Consider the following 22,046-nt stretch of genomic DNA (forward strand, 5'->3'; position numbering starts at 1 on the left):
GCTGATGTGGTTCCCATCTTCAACAAAGGGGGAAAAAATCAGACTCAGGAAACTATAAACCAATCAGCCTAACATCAATACTCGGGAAGATACTGGAAAAGATAATAAAAAAACAGATCTGCCAACATCTAGAAACAAGTAAAGTAATAATGAGCAGTCAGCACGGGTTTGTTAAAAACAGATCATGCCAAATCAATCTTATTTCATTCTTCAACACAGTGACTAAATTAGTAGACCAGCAAAATACTGTGGACATAATATATTTAGATTTCAGCAAGGCATTTGATAAAGTAGACCACAACCTACTTCTTAGTGAGCTAGAAAAAAGTGGAATAGATAGCACCACCACTAGATGGATTCGCAACTGGCTGGCAAACCGTACTCAACGAGTAGCTCTTAATGGGTCTAAGTCTACATGGAGGGAAGTAAACAGTGGGGTGCCACAAAGTTCCATCTTAGGCCCAGTACTCTTCAATATCTTCATTAACAACATAGATGAGGGAATAGAAGGGGAACTTACCAAATTTGCAGATGATACTAAGCTGGCAGGAATAGCTAACACCCAAGAAGATAGGCTTAAGATCCAGATGGATCTTGACAGACTAGAACACTGGGCCATATCTAATAAAATGAAATTCAATATAGAGAAAAGTAAAGTCCTACACTTAGGCAAGAAAAACCAAAAATACACATATAGACTGGGTGAAACCAGGCTCAATAGCAGTAACTATGAAAGGGATCTTGGAGTCTTAGTGGACAACCAGCTAAATATGAACCAGCAGTGTGCAGCAGCTGCCAAAAAAGCTAATGCAATCCTAAGTTGTATTAACAGAGGGATACAGTCAAGATCAAGAGAAGTACTAATACCACTCTATAAAGCCTTAGTAAGACCACACCTAGAGTACTTCATCCAGTTTTGGTCACCACATTATAAAAAAGATGTTGAGACACTAGAAAAAGTTCAGAGAAGAGTAACCAGGATGATTAGGGGATTGGAGGCTAAAGCACACAACAAACGGTTGCAGGGCTTGGCTAGTCTAGTGGCAGGGAGGAAGGGGTCAAGCTATTTTCTAAAGCTCCTGTAGGCCAGACAAGGAATAAGGGATGGAAACTGAATAAAGAGAGATTTAACCTGGAAACAAGGAGAAACTTTCTGACAGTGAGAACAATCAACCAATGGAACAGCTTGCCCTTGGAAGTTGTGGAAGTGCCATCACTTGAGATTTTCAAGAAGAGATTGGACTGCCATTTGTCAGAAATGGTGTAGGGTCTCCCGCTTGGGCGGGGGGTTGGACTGGATGACCTACAAGGTCCCTTCCAACTCTGATTATCTGTATCTGTACTTGTTTGTATCCTAGGTTTTTTTTCTAGCACCTCAAAGAGAGTTTATATGAGAATGCCCCTTCATTTTACCCCCATAATAGCAATCATGTGAGTGATTAAACCAGTCAGTTTCTTCTTGGAGAAAACCTGGGAAAATCTGATTGAAAGGAAAAATGAAAGTATATTTTGCATACTTTCACATTTCTCAGTGTTAGTCTCAAAGCAAAAGCATTTTCCTTGTGTGTTTCACTGAAATGAGAGGGTTAAAATTTCTTAGGTTAATCAAATTGTTCCATAAATGTATTTGCCATTCTTGTCTTATCCTTTTGAGTAAACACATAGAGAAAATAACTCCAATTGTTTAGTTATGTTTCAGAGATTACCCATCCATTACCATCGAAATTATTTATTCCTTGAAAGTACTCAAGTTGAAAGATATTTTGAGCTATACTTAGTTGTTTTAAGTATTTTTCTATCGTATACAAGCTTATGTATTACTGGATTTCTATAGGCTGTAGGATGAAGTAATAACACCTCTCTTTGTATCTTTGAAAATTTTAAACCATAAACTATCTAGCTGAAAAATGCATTGATTGATAGCTATGAACAAAAGAATAAATGCTATGGCTTTTCTTAAAACAGTCTTTTACTTTTCAAAGATACTCATGACTACAATCCAGGAATTTTATCTCTAAATAAAGTTTGTATTCCAAAGCTGCTTATTACTTCTGTGCATGGTTTCAAGGTTTTTACCACACAGAAATTCAAGCCAAAATGTAATAATACTCTATTTAGTTCTTCCTTGTGCAGAGGGCAGAAGATTTTGAGAGCCATGATCCAGAAAAGAAACTATGTATGCCTTCACAGTTTCACTGCAGTGCTCATGTGTATTGAGACATGCATGGCTCCTGGCAGAAATGGCACCCACAGTGGCAAATTCAATTAGTAATTTCTTATTCTAATAGATCTATTCCTTTATGTCTTGAGAGGCACCCTATATGTCCCTATATGTGTGTTTGCATAAATACATACAATTTGGCTCACCTCTCATAATTTGTCATATTGAATACTTCCTATGACTCATTCCAACATATTGCCAGAAATGCATATGCATAAAGAATGCAAGTTTAGTGTTGAAGGGTGACCCTCCCTCCCTCCTTGCCTCCGTTCTTTTCCAACAGACTGCCAAGAGGGAGAATGAGCATGGCCCATGTCTGAACTGAATTGCTTGCTAAAGGTATTTTAGTTAAGTTGAGGGCAGCAGATGGCCCGTTCTTAACCTAAAAATCTGAATGCTTGCAGAAAGTTACCAATTCTACTTGCCCATAAACTGAAAAATTAGCTCAGTTTTTTTCATGCTTGGGGTTGTGTTTATGGATGTATTTAATTCACCCCACCTTTTCCAGTTATTAATCATGGTGGAACTGCAGTTCATTAAGCTTCCTCAAAATTCCCTTGTACACAATGAAAGGCAATTAAATATTTGACAGGAAATTGCTTTGTGTGATATGATGGGTAGCTGACTGTTAATTCCTGAGGTAGGCCCTTTGCAGCACAAAGGCACTCCGAAATGCAACTGTTGCCTTCAGCAAAAGTGTATAACCAAACATGGAAAATTGACTTGGTGGCTTAATGGGCTTCCAAAGCAAGAATTCCCTAAGTCAGAAAGAGAACTCCATCTGCTGCTACAGCTGTAGCTTTCCTTGTTTTTCTCTTTGGAAATAGCTAAGCAATCACAGTTGGCAGCTGATCAAGCAAAGAGCCTTTTGTTCAGCAGAAAAATGTGAGGCTTCATATGCCCAAAGTCAAACTAACTTTTCTGGTTGCTTCATACCAATTAAAGTTCAAGTGAACTCATCCCCCACTGTATGACTAGGAAGATGAATATATTCCAGGAAAGATGGGGATTTTATTTTTAATTTTCTTTTGAAAAGAAAAACTGGCTATTAACCTATATATATGAGGTGTCCAACCTCTGCAACTTTAAGAGTTGTGGACTTCAACTCCCAAAATTCTCAGCCATGGTTGAAGTCCGCAAGTCTTAAAGTTGCCAAGGTTGGCCAACCTTATTATACAGTTTTCCAGTTGTGTTCAGTGGGATTAAAACAGTTAAGGCCTAGTTCACAACAATGAGTACATTATTTCATTACGATACAATTGATGATGAGCTTCTGATTATGTGAAATAACTTCAGTGATATGAAGCGAAATAAAACATTTCCCTGTACTTTCAGCTCTGTGTTGCTCCAAGAAACGCATGCAGGAATCATAAAGTGATGAGCAAATATGTATGAATCAACTTTAACTTTTGTGGGATTTAAAAAAAATAGTTTATAATGTGTTCAGTTTAGAATACAAAGTCATTTCCATAAATATGAGGATTTAGTTGATTGTTTTAAATAATTTCTGTGCCAATCCATTCATAAGACTCTAGATGGCTTCCATATGTAAAACAATCATAAACAAGCAGTTAAAAGAGCCATTATTTTTTTAAAGAGTAAACTCAGACAGTAAAGCAGATGTAATGAAATTTTATGAACCTGGAATGGGAATAGCTATTTGCAAAATACTGCTGAACCCTAACAGTTGTATATTCTTTCTATAACTGGTAAGCAGGGGGGAATTATTTCCATCCTGTCAAGGGGGGCATTAAAAAGATGATTAAAAAAAAGCTTTAGTGTACTCACAGGTAAATGAGAATGAAAGTTTCCAAGATAGATATTTTCCTTTCCATAAATATGACTAATGACCTCTTTGCATTCTTGGTTATGAGCAATTGGTATGGGCTTGACAGCAGCAGCAGCCCAAACAAATTAATGTTATATATTATTTTGTATGATCTGATAGAAACTCACTCTTCTGCCAAACCTTCCTTTAATATTCTTAACCCACTACTTTTTGGAGATAGAACCCACAGATTGAAAGCTAATGAAGCATTTAAAAAAAACCAGTTTTCTTCATTGTTTAAGCATGTATTTTGAGGATTAAGTACTTTTAAGGACTGGGAGGTTCTTTTTCTTAATCTAGTAGCAAATACACACTCCATCCTCCTTACTGGAGATTTGGATGATGTATACCACCATCTTGTCATATCCATGGCATTATCATTATGTATGACAACAGGAAGAGGAGAACATTTTATTCATATCACATACCAGGGACTAGACTGTAGCTTAAATTGTCACAAAATTGTGGGCAGCTGGGAGGAAAATGTGTAATCATAAGAGATTAGTGTTAAATGCTGGTCTGATTTTCAGGTTTATTAAGGGCAAAATATATTAAGACTGGAGATGAGAATTAAGAAAAGGAAATCTAATCCTGTTGTTAAACATTTTTCTGTCTTGTACCAAATTTGTGCGGAAGAGTGTTGGAAGAAGGAAGGAAGGAAGGAAGGAAGGAAGGAAGGAAGGAAGGAAGGAAGGAAGGAAGGAAGGAAGGAAGGAAGGAAGGAAGGACCCTTTTGTCAGATATATAAAATGATACCCAAGATTGTCAATAATGAGACAATGAGTAATGCAATACAAGTATTTATGGGGCTACAGTATTATTATTGTTGTTGAGGTGGTGAGATTGTTTGCAACAAAAGTTATAGTAAATTTGGTAATAGTTAAAGATATTCCAGCCCATGTTTTACTGCTTACAAATAAACTTCAAAAACGATAGGCAATTGGTAAAGTTAACTAAAATGCAATTAGTATTTACTGGAATACAATTCTAAAATGAAAACTAAATCCAATTAAGGTTCACTCCTATGGTTTCAGGAGTGTGGCTATTTCAGGGTTTTATAGTTTGGTATGCATATCTTTTTCTCTTATCAGATGCATATAGACAGAGGGAAAGAAGCCAATTCTTAGAAGGGAAATTCTGGTCTCTCCAAATTCTACCAGTTTGTTAAAAGTAGTCCAGCAAATAAGTGATTTTTCTACTCCGGAAGCCCAATTTCAGAACAAAAGAAGTGCTATTGGTTTATTATCATGAGAGGCTGAGTATTTTTAGGATATTTTCAGATGTATTTTCATACTTCTTCCTGGTATACCTTTAAATGGAAGAAACACGACAACAGCTCCAGACAAAGTGCAGTTAATCTTCGATTACTTCACAAGCAGTCAGAGAGGAAAACCTTAAAAGAGAACAAAGCAGAATAAACAAGCATAAATATAAAAATAAAAAGAACCATTTCCATATTTTATCAAAGCTGTTTTGCCTCACCTTTTCCTCCTTTTTTTACCTTTGTAAGGTCTTCCTTCTCTTTGAGTAATGTAGATAAGATAAAATGAAACTAATTATGGAGTATTATATATTTTATTTTGAAAATCACAAATAAAAAAGAACAGAGGGCAATCCAATATTTTATTTAAAAGAAAATACTGTGTAATATGGCCCTAATATTTGCAATTAAAACTGAATTAATGTTTAGAAAAAATGAAGCATGCATTAAACAGTATTTTCTGTTAAGTTCATTGATTGGCATTCAGTTGCAACTCATTAATTCAATTCCACGTATAATCATATTCTATAAAGGTTATATGATTAATATCTGCACTGAAAAAAGATTAAAAAAGAATTACAACCAAAATGTAGGAAGGTACAAGATTTATGCAAATATTTAATCTTTCAACATGTACATGACACTTGTTTTTATTTAAATGTGAGTGAGAAAAAGATTAAGTTTCTTTAACTGTCTAGAAAGAGAATAAATGTTCATTTAGAATATGCAATCATAAATCTTGATACTTGCATGAAAATCTCACATGCTATAACCAATCATCTACTCAGAATTTATATTTTTTGAACGTATGAAAACTTTATTTCTGGTTTGATATGATTTAAATGTATACGAAGCATGGTAGTCTAATTTGTTAATCCAAGTAGTCTCTGACCCTGGTTTTCAATCTTCAGCTGTAATTAACAAGCAGGTTCCCACTTTATTCCCACAAAGATGAAAGGTGATTAGGGGATTGGAGGCTAAAACATATAAAGAACGGTTGCTGGAATTGGGTATGTCTAGTTTAATGAAAAGAAGAACCAAGGGTGACATGATTGCAATGTTCCAATATCTCAGGAGTTGCCACAAAGAAGAGGGAGACAAGCTATTCTCCAAAGCACCTGAGGATAGGACAAGAAGCAATGGATGGAAACTAATCAAGGAGAGAACCAACCTAGAACTAAGAAGAAATTTCCTGACAGAACAATTAAACAGTGGGACAACTTTCCTCCAGAAGTTGTGAATGCTCCAACACTGGAAATTTTTAAGACAAGATTAGACAACCATTTGTCTGAAATGCTATAGGGGATTCGGGCCAAGCAGGGGGTTGGACTTGAAGACCTCCAAGATCCCTTCAAACTCTGTTTATTCTATTCTATTCTATTCTATTCTATTCTATTCTATTCTATTCTATTCTATTCTATTCTTGTTGAATGCTGCTGATGTAACCTTTTTTTAAAAAAAAAATAGTAGTAGCTAAGAAAACAGACCTCTTTCTTTTCTGAAGGAAAACTCATTATCAACTATTTTAAGACCATAATTGATCTTTTCTAAAAGCTTAACAAAATATAGATAACGAATTAATGGCTATAAGCTAGAGCAGGGTAACTTGCATACATAGATGGATGTTATTTTCTAGTCTTCAAATTCCTGGAGAAGGTGTAGCTGCAATTCATTCTCTCTCTCTCTCTTCCCTCTCCCTCCCTTCTCTCTTAAAGAGGGTTCCCAATTTTCTTTGTCATTTGAGTCTTCCAAAAAAAGGGAGTTACCAATTTTACAGCCATTACTATCAAATGGTAAGAAAGCTTATTTAAGAGACAGCTTGTCTGCCATTTCCAGTCTATTTTTCAGAGGTGTAGATGTCCTTTCCTATCATAGAGATTGTTCATGATAGCATGTAGGTCTCATTTATATCCCACATGAACAGAAATAGATAACCATGCCAAGATGCTGATTCAGCAAGGAATTTTCTGTGGATTGGCAAGTATTGGAGGTAGAAAAACCACTGCTCATGATATTCAAAGTATTGGGTAGCTCTTTGCAGACTGGAAAGTGGCATACCTTCATATGGTGAGACTCACAGTAATTTAATTCATGTTGGAATTTGGTTTGTATTGCACTGGCGGCATTACTTCATATAAATGTACACAAGGGTCCTATTTCATTGTTGTTTGTTTCAGAAGATAACTCAAAATGTTGGGTCCTGGAAAATAAAAGAAATGCTCTTGAGATACATCATTACTGCCTTGAGTAATTAATTAATGAATTCACAGCAAGGAGTTAGGAAATGTTTACTGTGATAGTAATGTTTCTCATGGACCCCTCTCAACTGCAGTTTATTTAAGGCATTAACATGTTGGCATTGTCTTTTTGTCTTTTTCTGCTCCTCCTCTCCAACCAACTCCCCCACACCCAATTCCCTCCACACATGTCACTCTGATGTGAAATAGAAAGAACGAGAGAAAGGTTCTAACCTGGCATTCATGTTTCGATTGCCCTTTGCTGCTGGCAGAGTTTTCAGTATCAGCATGCTGGACACCTTGCTGTATCAGGTACAGTGAAGGGTAAATGTATTCTTTTAAAAAAAAACCAAATCATTTTGATTTTCTGAAGAATCACTTGGGTTCCAGTGTTCTTAAGAATCCCTCTATCTATGAAGTTAAGCCATAAAGAGAGAACTCTGTTTATCCTTGTTTTCATCAGGACCTCAAGACAATATACACAGCATTCCTCCTTTCTATTTTTCCCCTGTTGGACTGAGAGAGGGCCTGGTCTCAAGTTACAGAGACAATTTGCTTTCCTGAGGGTAGGCTCTTGGTCCAACATCTGAAAGCCACTCTATCACATAGTGAGCTTCCCCACTCACACACACATACACACACACACACACACACACACACACACAACAATGTTTTAGTGAGTTTATTAATGTTCCCCAGCAATTCCCTTCACCAAGACTCAGAATTGTCCTAAATAAGTCCAGCCACAAGCAGGCCAAGATTAGTCCACAAAGCAATGGGCCAATAGTCCATAAAACAATTGAAAGTTGCTCAAACAAATAAATCTACCAAACAAACTTAAATCCAACAGGGAAAATTTAAACAATGAGAGCTCTCTTGGCAAGAAAGTCTCCAAAGCACAATTCCAAACATAGCAAAGCAGGAAGCACGACTATCAAACAAACACCTACAAAACCAACACATTGCTCCCGGCAATGTCTCCCTCTACCTGCTGTAATAAATAGCCAGCTCTCTAGTGCAGTCCATAAGATGGGTGGGGGCCCTTTCTTCCCAAGTAATCTGGCTGATCTCCATTGCTCCTGCCTTTTCTCTGCCCTGCATTCTCTCAGATCAGTGCAGAAGGCAGCTCCTCCTACTCTTTGCTGGAGGTCTTCCTCTGTAAGTTTTCCCCAGCTGAAGCCTCCTCCAATTCTCTTTCAACCAGCTATTCAGAGCCATTGATCAACTCCATTTCCGATGTGCCAGAAATGAGCTCATTCTCCCTTGAGCTGACCTCTGAGGAAGAATCCAAGGGAGACATCACACATAGTTTTCAATGCTTATAAATCTTATACTTAATTTCCTTATTTTAGAAGTGTAACTCTTAATGGTCAGTCATTTAATAATACTTCCATGTTGCATATTTGAATGTGCTGTGTAGACATATCAGTGCATCCACATCCATACATATTTATCATTTTTAACTTTTAGGATTGCTCTAGATATAGCCCAACATGTCTATACCATTAAAACTGCAACCAAACAGTTATCGCATTCTGGCATGTGAACTAAATGGGAGGCCATTTTTCAAAAATTAGGGTCAAGGGAACAAAAGCTGGGCACGCAATACAGACAATTTCAAGATATTCATTTTTCATCACAGTACTTACCACAGAGTTAATGAATATGTTGCTGCCGAGTTGTGCTTAGGGAGCTATGAAGTTTCAAACAACCCCATCATAGCACATCTAGGCTTCAGATGTTTGCTGCCATTTACAATAAAAATGATGCTGATTTTTTTTTCCTGACCTGAGTTTCATCTCTGAGCAACTAAACTGTGTTCTTGTCTTTGCTGATTATTTGTTTGAAAAGAAAGATTTTGAAAAACAGGAGCTCATCAGTTAAAAAAAAAACTGTAGAATTGAAAACTAGAGTACAAGTTCTACTGCATAGAAAGGCATATTACTCTACATAAATATCATCAAGAGTCTGGGCATCTTATCAAACTGCATTAATGCATATGGTTTTTTGTCATCATTTTTAAAAAGTACAAGAAAAAGACAGGTCTGAGATATAGGATTGAATTAGGTCCAAGACATTCACCATTTGACGATATAGCATTTCCTGACTTAAAAATAGTTCTACCATCCCAACAGGGGAAATCCATTTACACTGTGAAAACATTTTACAACATGCTTGTAAGCCAATCAGGTCTCCAATCCTTTGTTCTTCTTAAACAATTTGTGTGTTTTTTCTGGTATAGTATTACTATACCAGAAACTACCTATTGCTTCTAGCAGGCTTGTTTTCCAATTATATAAACATAATTGAGTAAATGAGTCAACATCTTTTCAGTGAATAAAAGCCGTTTGGAGGGGGTTTTTCCCTCCTTGTCTTGCTTTGACTTGTTCCTTTTGAGCCAAACTGCCAGTGGAGTCTCTGTAATAGAAATACAAAGTTGTTAGGGTAACTTTCTGTCATTTAATTAGTTTATTTTTGTCCATGCAGGGCAAGGATCTCTCCAAGGTTTCAGTTAACTGAGATCCTTATGCTGTCAGGTGCATGAGGGCCAGTTTAGACCTTACTGTATGAATTAAAGCTATTATTTATGCTATTTAGTACAGTGTATTCACCGTCCATTAGAAACCTGGAAAAGAACTAAAAAAAATTGCCAAGGTTGGAGAAAGAAGTCATTTAATAGTGGGTATATAGCAGATGTATAGCTTTCAAAAGACAATCATTGTATCAGCCATAAAGCCAGGTTTCTCTGTATCAAATGAACATCCGCCACACACAAAAACGGCAATTTTGTAGGTACATTTACTTTCTGTGGATATTAATTACTTCGCTGATGTTTTCAACATTTCTTATGTTATTTTAAATCTTTAGTCATTCGTTAAGGATTACATGATCTCTATCACTAGACTTCTGCTGGGACTAGATACTACACCAGGATCTGGATTTCTCTGTTCTGTAAGTTAACGCTTTTAAACTATTTGATTAAATTCTGTGTCCCATTTTGCTCTTTTTCCTCTACAGGGGGTAGTTGGGTATTGTCTCTATGAAGGGATGGTCGCCATTTCTTTAGTGACAGAAAATGTGTTCAAAAGGACTACTTGCAAAACACTTATACATTAGTTATTGGGAAGACAAGTGATGGAAGGGAAAGAAGCTGAGGTAACATAGGTGGAAGGTAGAGATGTGTGAACGAAAGAAAAAAACTGTATTTGCAGAGACAGACTGAAGCAACTTTCAAAGCAGCCATATCAAACCATTTTTCCCCCTGAAGGATTTGATGGCCCTAGTAGATAGGCAATTCTATAACAAGTTAAAATGTAATGCAGTTGTTTCATTTAAATTTAAAAAGTACCTATAACAATACAAAGCACAAAGTTTGCAATGATTTTTTTTTTCAGTCACAAGCTGCACTTCTCCTTCTGCACTTGTTATATGTGGCATATGTAATAACCATACACTTCTAGAACCTGGACCTGGATTGATATCATATATTATGCTCAGGAAGGACTGAAGGACTGTAGAGTACAATAAATAATGCTTTGCTTTGTAAGATTTGTTGCTTACTGTAATATTTTGGGTGATCCCGTTTGAATGAATAAATAAATCAATGATTTGAGCTGTGCTGTTTCTGTTCTTATTGCTTAGATGAAAATCACAGAAGATGATTTGTGGATCAGAACATATGCCAGACTTTATCAGAAGCTTTGTTCTTCAACTGGAGATATTCCTATAGGAATCTACAGGACCGAATCACAGAAATTAGTGACATCTGAGGTTTGGACATTTTCATACAGACATTTGTAAAGAATGTGACCCATGAAATTTTTGTAATGATTTGTGGGGGAGTAATTTTATTTAGCAATATTTCACTTACTTTTCATTCATACTGACTAATATTTTATTATGGGATAATATTTATCCCTTATAGAATGCTTCTGTTCATGGTACATGTAAAATATGAAGGGGCATCATATGTCTTAAAATATTGGTTGCTATGCCATGGATATGCTTCACACAGCATTGATTTTAGCCTCTGACATCTATCCAGTATGTGTTTGGGGATCACATACGTATTCTACATTAATAATTTCCAAATTGTTCTGCTAAGGTGCAAGATATATATTGATTTAGGTCCAAGCCCTCTGTTCCCAGAAGAATATGTTTACATGATTCTCTGCTCTGGCTTTTCTTCTCTTCTAGTAAATTCTGCTAGAAGAAAGCTACTCTCTATTGGGAATCACTCGGCTCACATTCAGTTATTGAAAAACCAGGCACATATGAATCTATTTATAGTTTCTACAAGAATATTTGAGTATATAGAGAAAGAGGTCAAAGCTGGATTTGTTCCCCTTTGTCCTCATAAACATAGTTATCCCTATAAATTGGCATGTGCATGTAAAACTCTTTCCATGAAAATTTAAAGAGCACATCTGAAGAAACCTATACATTATATCCAGACACACTTCTATGAAATGTCTATAGAGATATTCAGTCATACAGGTTATGGTTGCCCCAAAGCTGCTTTTTCAAGAAACAACTGGACTTTTTTTTCTTTGAAGATATTTCGCTTTTCTCTTTTCACATCAGCTGAAGAGCTTCCTGGATGAGAAGCAAAACGTCTTCAAAGAAAAACAAGGAAATCTAGTTGCCTCTTGAAAAAGCACCTTTGAAACTTCCATGAAATGTTGTTCAAATCTTATTTCCAAATGAGAAAAAATTATACCAAAAACCTTCATCGTTTTGTATAACTCCAACCCCAAATTTTTGAAGCTTTCAAAGTTATCTTCCAAAGCCTGTGCCGTTTCTCAGATCCTTGGAAACAATATTTAGGGGAAGAAATACCAGGGTTTTGATGATTAAATAACTAATCATCATTGGGGAGGGGAAAGGGGTGAGCAAGAGACTGATTTGTTGTTGTTATTGGATTATGCCACCATAAAAATAAAATAAAAATATGCTTATTTAATTTAATCATAGCAAATATAAAGCGCTTGTTTGTATAGCCATCTACCTTGAGATATAGCAACAATTATATTATAAGAAATACAAATTGAAATGAAAATTCAAGACAGCAAGGAGGGTGGAGGGGATCCATAATTATGTAAGTTTGGTGGGAGGACAATTTTCAATCTGATACTAGCATTAAATATTCATGCATAACTGTTCCATTTCATTTCAGTACATAAATGGAGCATGTCATGATTATGCAAACTGTAATGGCTTTAAAACTATGATATAGAAGATATTTTGGTTAAATAGTCCAACTTATCTGCAGAATTTGGCAATTTTCCCTATGATTGCTTGAACTGGTATTCAGTATTAAATGAATATTAGTTTATAGCGAAGCAAGTTTTCCTGAATTAAAGCAGAATTATATATTGTCAAGTGCATAATCCTACTTCTTTGTCCTTGCCTCCTCCTAAGGCTGACAAAGAATGACTGGCAAGGTCACCCGGCTGGCCTTGTGATAAGGCAAGACTAGAATTCATGGTCTCCCCGTTTGTAGCCTAGGGCCTTACATGACAGCAAATTGGCTCTCATTCTGACTTAGTAGTCCACAAGATTTGACAATGGTGATATATATGAATCTTTATGTATTTGTCATAATGTGTATGCCATCATTTTGTAAAAACTGTTGGTAGCTCAAATACATATTTAGTCCTTGTGTTACAAGCATCCATTAATATATGTCTGTGTAAATGTTCCACCCATTTGGATGAGGACTAGAGTAGTTCAGACATGGGTACTGTTAGCATTGTCCCAATATACTTATCCATCTTTTCTTAATATTCCTATGCTGAGTAGAAATACTCAATAGGAATATCAATTCTAAACCTAATGAGGGTTAGAAACACTTTTCTTTTTTTTTCTTTCCTTTTTCTTTTTAGTATCTCGGTTTTGTTAAACTTGTTTTTGTTTTAATTTTATAATGAAAAGGAATCCCAGAGTTGGAAGGATGCATAAATGGAGCCACCAAGCCCATTTCCTGCCCAGTGCAAGAATCCAGATTAAAGCATGCTAGGCAGATGGCTGTCTAGTCTCCCCTCAAACTGATGCATTGAAGAGAAGCCCACCAGTCCCTGAATAACTGGTCCCATTATTGAACTGCTTGTAACATAAGGAGGTTTTTCCCGACATTCAATAGGAATCTACTGTGCTGTAATGTAAATTTATTCTTCTATGTCTTGTACTTTGAGATAATAGAGGATATACCCTGAACTTCTGTAGGCAATAGCTCCTTTCTTGTGTCCAGGCCTAATTCATAATCTATCTATCTATCTATCTATCTATCTATCTATCTATCTATCTATCTATCTATCTATCTATCTATCTATCTATCTATCTAATCTATTATCTATCCATCTAGTCACATGCAGTCTGGCATGTCACGGGATGCCTGTTAGATCTCTTCCATGTAATATATATTTATTATATTATGAAGGAGCATTCAATCATAAGGACCTCCATCTGCAATTTAAAACATTCTAGCTGGGAAGAATTTTATTATCTCAACTATGTAGCATAGTATTTAATTTGAATCTGTTATTTATGTGTGATATTGGCATTATTTGCCTGAGTTACCATTTTAAATTACTTGCAAATGCATAAATTGCATGACTGGAATGGATTGTAACACTGAAATGTGAAAATATAGAATAATCTCATCTATATATTAAGTACAGGAATAATTATTCTTGTATTAGAATACAGTTCAGCTGTTATAGAAATTAATTCAGGGATGTGTTTTCTCAAGTGCTTAAGGAAATTTTGAAGTAATTGTATTTTTAATTGTCCATTCAAATATTATTTACTGAGGCAAGAACCTTAGTCTATAATATGAAGGCTTCATTGTTTTAATGAATTCACTTCCCTTTTTGTTAAGACAAACAATGTAAAACAAACTTGCACAAATTCTTTGATGTTAAAATTGGTATAAACATTTATTAGTAAAAAGCCCTATTAAATTTATTATATTCTTGGTCATGTTTCAAATAGATTTCAATAGAAATTTGATCATTTACCATTTTCCATATCATATGTATACTTTTGTTTTTATTTGGAACAGTGTTTCTCAACCTTGGCCACTTTAAGATATTTGGATTTCAATTCCCAGAATTGCATGGCTAGCTGGAGAATTCTGAGAGTTGAAGTCCACACTTATTAAAATGGCCAAGATTTAGAATCATATTATGGCTGGTAGAAAACAGAACAAAGACAGTTAAGAAATGTGGTTAATCAGGCGTTTTATCCTATACTAAAACCTGAAATTTTGTCATGACATACTATGCAAGGATTTAACTCTATATTTCCTTGCACAACCATAATATCATGAAATTGTCTATGTGTTTTCTTTGTTTGGAAACTGTTGTTTGAATGGTCTTTTGTTTTCTTTCCTCCTTCTGATTTCCATTTTTTGTCAGTCTCGAGAAATTGCTTCACAAGTAAGTATCTGTCATGTGTTACTATGTCCCTTGTGTTGGCCTAAAAAGTAAAGTATGTAGCAAATCAAAGCAAATATATGTGTCCCAGGATAATGTTGCAAGATACAATCTGGGGTCTGAGCTTTTGAACCCATGCTGGAGCCCATCTTCAGGGTTCTACAGTTCCCTGGAGATGAGCTCCAGCACAAGTCCAAAAGCTCAGAAAAGTACATCTCTGGTCAAGGTGACTGACCCAGATTAGATCTTGCAATAAAATCTTTAAACTGTCATACAGAGAAAGGCTGTATTGCTTCTAATCTCTGCCAATAATCTCTTCCAAATAGTTTCAGTCAGTCAGTAGTATAGAGTATAGGTCACAGTCATAATGCAAGATGAAATATTATATACTTTTCTAAACATATATCACTTGCATATTTAAGAGTTCTCAGGAATATGTGTTCAACATAACTAAGGAGGTAAGCAGATATGTGTGAGGTTTTTGAGCTACTCCATTGCTTCTGCACATAGATATTGACCTTGTTAAAAGCAGGAATATGATTTAACTTCCTTGAATACATAGCTTTACATATACTGTACTTCATATCAAGGAATGGGGAGATGGAGTGGACATAATAATGGAATGGAAAAATACATGAAGAGATCATGAATCTTCAGTGTTTGGCTCTGTGTGTCTGTGTCTGTGTCTATGTGTGGACATAATTTAGACACAGCATTAGTGTGTACAAAAATATGAATGAAGGTACAAATTTATATAAATGTACTTGTAAACATACTTGGCTTTTATATATAATTGTTTAATATTGATTAAGTAAGTATCAAAAGCATAAACACATCATTTCCTTTGTATAATTCATATTGTGATTTCATAGGGGTGGATATTGGCTAGGCCAGTGGTTGTCAACCCATGGTCCATGGAGTCTTGGGGGCCCACAATGTCATCACAGGGGGTCCATGAAGATTTGAAGAAATGTTATGATTTAAATATTGAGATTAGTCTTGGAGGTCCATGGTCCATGGCCACAAAAGTTATTTAAAGGAGAGTCCATGGTGAAGAAAAGATTTAAAACCTCTGGGCAAGGCTCGTAAGATTGGAACCAAGAAAATGAAGAATGGGAAATAGCATAAGGAACTTAAGGCAAGATTACTTATGTGGTGGAAAAGTATTCCCCAAAGGATTTGATTTCTTTCATGGTTTTCTCTTTAAAGTCTCAAATCTCTATCAGTGTGGAAGAGTGGGAGGACACCAAGGATAGTAAAGAACAATGTAACTACCGTAGCAACCACCGTAACTCAACATCAAGTGATCAGTCAGATCATCCTTTATTAAGACGAAAAAGCATGCAGTGGGCTCGGCGGCTAAGCAGAAAAGTACCAAAGCATTCAGCAAAAACAGCAGAGAAAATAAGTCAGCAGAGAATGAATCTTTACAGAAGGTCAGAAAGACAAGAACTAGCCGAACTGGTGAAAAACAGAATGAAACATCTGGGACTCTCAACAGCAGGATATGGTAGGTTACTGTGATATATACCCACACCAATGTACATAAAGGGGAGATAGATAAATGTTAGGGAAGTTCATTGGATCAAGAGTAGAATGGTAAATACTCTCAAAAGTTCCTGAGAAAATTTAATAATCGTGGGTGAAAGTCACCTTCTCTTACAGATAACTAAGTGTTTCAAGTAAAATCAAATGTACAAATTGACAATTTTTCCTACATTTATATATCCATCTTTTGTAGAATTAGAACGTATGTTTTTTGACATGAATAAATAAACTTCCTATTAATTTTCATCTACAGCAGGGGTGTCAAACTGGATTTCTTCAAGGGCCAGATCAGCATTGTAGTTCTCCACTGGCCAGGCGGGAGGAGACGGGATGGATGCCTCCTTCAGCACCCTGCTGGCCAAAATGGAATGTGGGGGAGCTGTATGAGGCTCCCTATACCCTATTTTTGGCTGCCAGAGGCACCACAGGCTGGTTCTTTGCTCTATTCCAGGCTGGCCCCATGGGCCAGATTTAAGCATCCCACAGGCCGGATCCAGCCCACGGGCCTTGAGTTTGACATTCTGATCTACAGTGTGTGTGCTTGTCTTCAAGTCCACTTTGACTCTTGAAGACTGTCCTAGGGCTGAGGGAGAATAACCAGACTAAAGCCACCCAGCTGATTTTGTGTCTAAGGCTGGTCTCCCAGTTTCTAGACTGGTGTCTTAACCACTACACCAAACTGGCTCTCCTCATGCTACAGTAATATTATTTTATTAAATAGTAATGCTTTAGAGTAGTATTTGAGTGATAATAAACTTCCATTAAGAAAATATCACCTGAAATTTCTTCACTAAATTATTTACAGGCAAATGAAAACTATTGTAGCTTTTGAGAAAAGACATTAAATCTTTCTCTCTTTTTGTAAAAAAAACCAACCAAACAGATAAATTCCTCCCTTCTTTTTCCCTCGGAGTAACAATGTACAGTACTAAAGCTTGCTCAGTGTTCTCCAGGGTTTAACACAGAGAAGCAAAAGATGTCAACCAAACAACTCAGGTCAAAAATTCAACACATCACTCATAACAAAGTTCAGTAGCAAAATTATCATCAAAGGTCAGTAACAGAGTGTTAGTTGGAAGGTGATAGAAGGAGAGCCTTTTCTGTCCTGGCATGTGCGCTTTGGAGCATTATTCCCCTTGAGAGTGATGTTCAATGGGCACATGCCAAGAAAGAAGTTTGGCCTTTTTTCAAGTCCTTAAAAACATGGTTGAATCATGTAGAAGTGAGAAGGCAGCTCACTTTTATATGATTCAATTTATAAATAAATACATAGGAATGGATTCAATCCAAAGTTTACATTGCAGAAGCTACTTGTATTCTCCCAAGCAGAAGTGATATTGCTCAGCTGCTCCCAAAACAACCACTACTTCTGAACTGTTCTGTAAGACAATCTGGCAATTTTCCATCTTTCATACCCTGGGGCTCAACTTCACCAAATTTCAAAGACTCGCAGATTAGTCTCCACGGACTATTTAAGAAGGCCATACGTTTTCAAACTTTGAAGAATAATGGAGTCAGCAGTAGCATTAGATTCTGGAAACAGATTCAACATTTTTAAAATGAATTGAGTGGAAAGAACATACTAGGAATTTGCTGGACCTTTGTTCAAATATATTCTTCTCAATGTAAACTTAATGGAATAACCAGGTATAAAAGTATTGTACCTAATTCATTAAATATAATTATAATAAAAGTGACCATTTCCCTCTATTTTTGTCTACCTTTTTTTTTTACTTTTTCTGACCACAGCATATAACATAACCATGGTCTATGTGGTTTTCTGTTTTTCTGCCTTTTCTTGTTTTTTAAAAAATTGCAAAAATATAACATTGCTTTTGATTTGATCAACTTTGATTGAGACATGACCTTTTCATCTGAGTAAATGTTATGATCAGTCATTCAAAACAGCCTTTATATTCTCTCCTCCCCCTTGTAGATGAAATGAATGATCATCAAAACACCCTTTCATATATTTTGATCAATCCTTCTCCAGACACCCGACTTGAGTTGAATGATGTTGTGTAAGTATATAGTATGTGCCAGACTTCTGATTTGTACTTTCATGTAATACTTTTGTTTTTAAACTGACCTTTTAGCTTTGAAAATAAATTTTCCAAATAATAAAAATGTTTACAGTCTGCTCTTCACTTTTGTGCCTTTTCATCTTGTTTGGATGATCTTGGTGATTCTGGCAATCACTGCACTCTCGTTGAACCCTATTTTTTATTCCTGTTTTATTTTATTTTATTTTAAATTTACACATCCAGCTAAGGATGTGTTATTCTATAATTTAACTGTCTTTGGAAAATTGGCAAAGTAAAATCTGAATTGGAGCCAATGAAAGAAGTAGTAATGAATCAGAAGATAATGTACAGTTGCTTAGCTCAAAAAAAAACACAAAAAAACAACAACAACAAATAACAACAACAAAACACTTCACAAGCTTTTAATGCCAGGCAAGGCATTGTTTAATAGGATCTTTATGTCTGGAGAAAGCTAAAGTGAATTGTTGGATCTCACTGCTTGATTATCTTCCTTTGTTTTATTTAAACATGTTGCTTCTAATCATCAGTTACAGAAATATTTTAGTTAGTCCAAAGGGAAAAGTATTCTAACATGTTTAAAGTACATTTGCAGAATTTTGAGCGGAATGTTCTGTTCATCTGGATTTTTTTTCTTGTTAAACCTGATGAATGAGAATGGTCTTTCTTTGTTGTGTTTAGATACTTGATCCGCCCAGATCCATTGTCATATGTTCCCAAAAGTGCATCTTGCCAGAAAAACAGCTTCTGCAATGCCATTGGGCAAGACAACAGAGAAGAAACACAATTTTGATACATCACATGATTCAATAATGGAAAGACATTTTTATACAAATAACTGTTTTGGAATTGAGTGGTGACGAATTAGTATAACTGGACTTTACTGAGAACTGGGATATAATGGTCAATGGATGTTAATGGAACAACTGTTTTATTTAAATTATAGAAATGATTCTGAAAAATTGTCTGAGATTTTTTAAATAATTATTCAGATCCTGGAATTAAAATGAGCAGAACTATAAAAAAAATCTAAGTAAGTATGCCATGATTTGCTAATAGAAAGTAGAAAAAATAATAATGCTGTACTCAAAATCATATTTGTTATTTTGGTTTCAATTAACCACTCTGCAACCATTTCTTACCACAATATCATAGTGCATATTGTAAGTTCTGCATTCGAGATTTATAAAATTCTGGTTTGTGCAAATAAAATGATAATGTAAGGAAGATTCGGACAATTCCCTTTTCTACTATCTTAAAATTGGAATTCCAAATGAAAGCTCAGTAAGTTTGTTGCTTGCTTAAGCTTTGAGCAATAATAATCATCTGTGTATTTTTATTGCCTCCTTTAGCCCATTATATTTTTATACACAACATATATTTTTCCAGAATTTTTAATTCCATGCTATTTTCAAACCATTGTTTGTTTCAATTTGACACACCTCCCCCCCACACACACAGTATTAAAACAATTAGAGCAAGTATACATTTCACAAATAGAAAAATAGACAATGGATCCCAAATGCTAAGAATGTAAAATGGTGTGGAAACCAATTGCCTTTAAATATTTATTAAAATTTGTACAGGAAGGAGGAATTTGGAAGATTTTAGGATTCATTGAGAACACCAAGTTATTTTGAAAAAAAAATGTTTATTTGTGAATGCAGTACCAATAGCTAAATTAGGGACTGCTAAAGATGAGTTGAAGAATATGGACTCTCTGAAGATATAGCATTACAGGTGCTTTGGGATGATTACCCAATCTATTCCTTTAATGGTAGGTCACTTGGAATGTCAAAACAGAAAATAAGTATTATGTATCTCCAGATTTCTGGAGTAAAGGAGATGACAGTTTCTCTGGGAGAAAAGACTTGGATTCCCAAAGCAATCCATAGATTTTTTTCGGTTTAGTGTAAACCAACGGTTTTAGTCTTGAATACCAATTCCAGTGTGTATTGTGTATACATAAAGAGTAGTTAATATAAAGATTCACTAGCCTGCAATTTTGCTGATCAAGAGGCAGAAATCTGGTAAGCAAAAGGTAAAAACAGGGATCATATTTTTGACTGGGCTTTAATGATAATGTCTATTGTGGAATTGTAGGAGTCACTTCAGATGGCCAGTGATATGCCAGACAATATCTTGGTTTTAAATGAAACCATGTGAATGGTATCATCTTTCTTTACAGATCTTGATAGAATCAGGCTGCACAGAAACACGGTCAGCCCTCAGCCTTTTTAAAGGTGCCATCCAAAGTTTCTAATGGGAGTTGGGATGTTTATATAATTTTTACTTCTGTAACATTTGTAAATATGTAAGCTTTTCTGCTTTATATTATTAATTAATATAAAAGCTTACACCCGTAAGACAGAGGAGTAAGTTAGGAACAAGGCTGAGAGAAGTTTTAACTTATTATTCGCATTAAATGTACAGGTTATGTTTTCTATATTATTTGAAAAAACTGCTACCAGTTTATGTGTACAAATAAAATGATGCCAAAATTGCTCAGCTAAATTATTCATGCATGTGATGATTGTTTACTGCATTTGATGGTGTTTTAAATGACTGTTGTATTCATTGTAAGGAAGCAGCTATGATTCCAGCCACATGCACTGATAATTTCTTTAGTTCTCTATTTTTGTCAGCTGTGAATGAATAAAAGCCATTTTCTTATGTAGAATATTCCTTCTAATCTGTAATGATTTCTACAAAATTCCCCCTCTGTGGTTGTCAGCTGAAGCCAAAATGCTTACATCAATGTGTGTATTTATAGAAAGAGACTGAAAAGATTATGTTTTAAATCAGTAGACATTTTCTTAGCTTCCTTGGAAAATGTAACTTGCCTTTATCACAAAATGCCTTGGATATTACCTAATCTTCCAGAAGTGGTTTATCTGAAAATTTAATACCTAGATGGAGTTATGAAACTACATAGATTCTGGATTGCTGGGCAAAGCATTAGAAATATGGTGAATGGATGTTGGGGAGGGGCTGGACTCAAAATATCAAGATGGTGATTACAACATATCATTGTCCAAATTTTATTGACACTGAGTGAACCCAGTAGATAAATAAAATTACCCATTTCAGGATAGGTAAATAAAATTGTCCAGAACAGCTGTGTAATGACCACAAGCATGGATAAATATAGGAAGAGTGTCTTTTGAGCACATTCTGCATTAAGTATGGCATTGTAAAAATTCTGGATGCGTGTATGTTCTCTGCACATCACTAAGACAGATCTTTTAAGTCAAAAATATTTGAGCCGTATTTCAATAGAAGAATCATGGTTCAGAGAACAAAGTGGATAGCATTTACTTCTTGCTCATCCATATCTTTTGACTTAAGCTACAGAAAACAGTGTGGTAGCTTTTTTAGCAAATAAACAGCAAATAAAAAATTATATCAGTTCTTCCAGAAACAAATACAGAGAGCATCCTCAATAGTTACTGGCTGAGGAAACATTTTAGTTG

General features: G+C 35.4%; 1 protein-coding gene across 1 annotated transcript in view; it reads left to right on the plus strand.

Moving 5' to 3' along the window:
- KCNT2 (potassium sodium-activated channel subfamily T member 2) overlaps positions 1-21,253 on the plus strand; it is a 239,011-nt gene extending 217,758 nt beyond the window's left edge. The window contains exons 25-31 of the mRNA XM_087930344.1: positions 7,758-7,859; positions 10,416-10,499; positions 11,190-11,318; positions 14,966-14,986; positions 16,193-16,493; positions 18,468-18,552; positions 19,255-21,253. Of these exons, the coding sequence (XP_087786470.1) occupies positions 7,758-7,859; positions 10,416-10,499; positions 11,190-11,318; positions 14,966-14,986; positions 16,193-16,493; positions 18,468-18,552; positions 19,255-19,366 (834 nt within the window). The 3' untranslated portion in view covers positions 19,367-21,253. The remainder of the gene's footprint in view (positions 1-7,757; positions 7,860-10,415; positions 10,500-11,189; positions 11,319-14,965; positions 14,987-16,192; positions 16,494-18,467; positions 18,553-19,254) is intronic.
- The last annotated feature ends 793 nt before the right edge of the window (positions 21,254-22,046 follow it).

The sequence above is a fragment of the Pseudonaja textilis genome, chromosome 3 (genome assembly GCF_049901715.1).
Source record: "Pseudonaja textilis isolate UNSWEBS1 chromosome 3, rPseTex1.2, whole genome shotgun sequence".
In the NCBI taxonomy this organism is placed as follows: domain Eukaryota; kingdom Metazoa; phylum Chordata; class Lepidosauria; order Squamata; family Elapidae; genus Pseudonaja; species Pseudonaja textilis.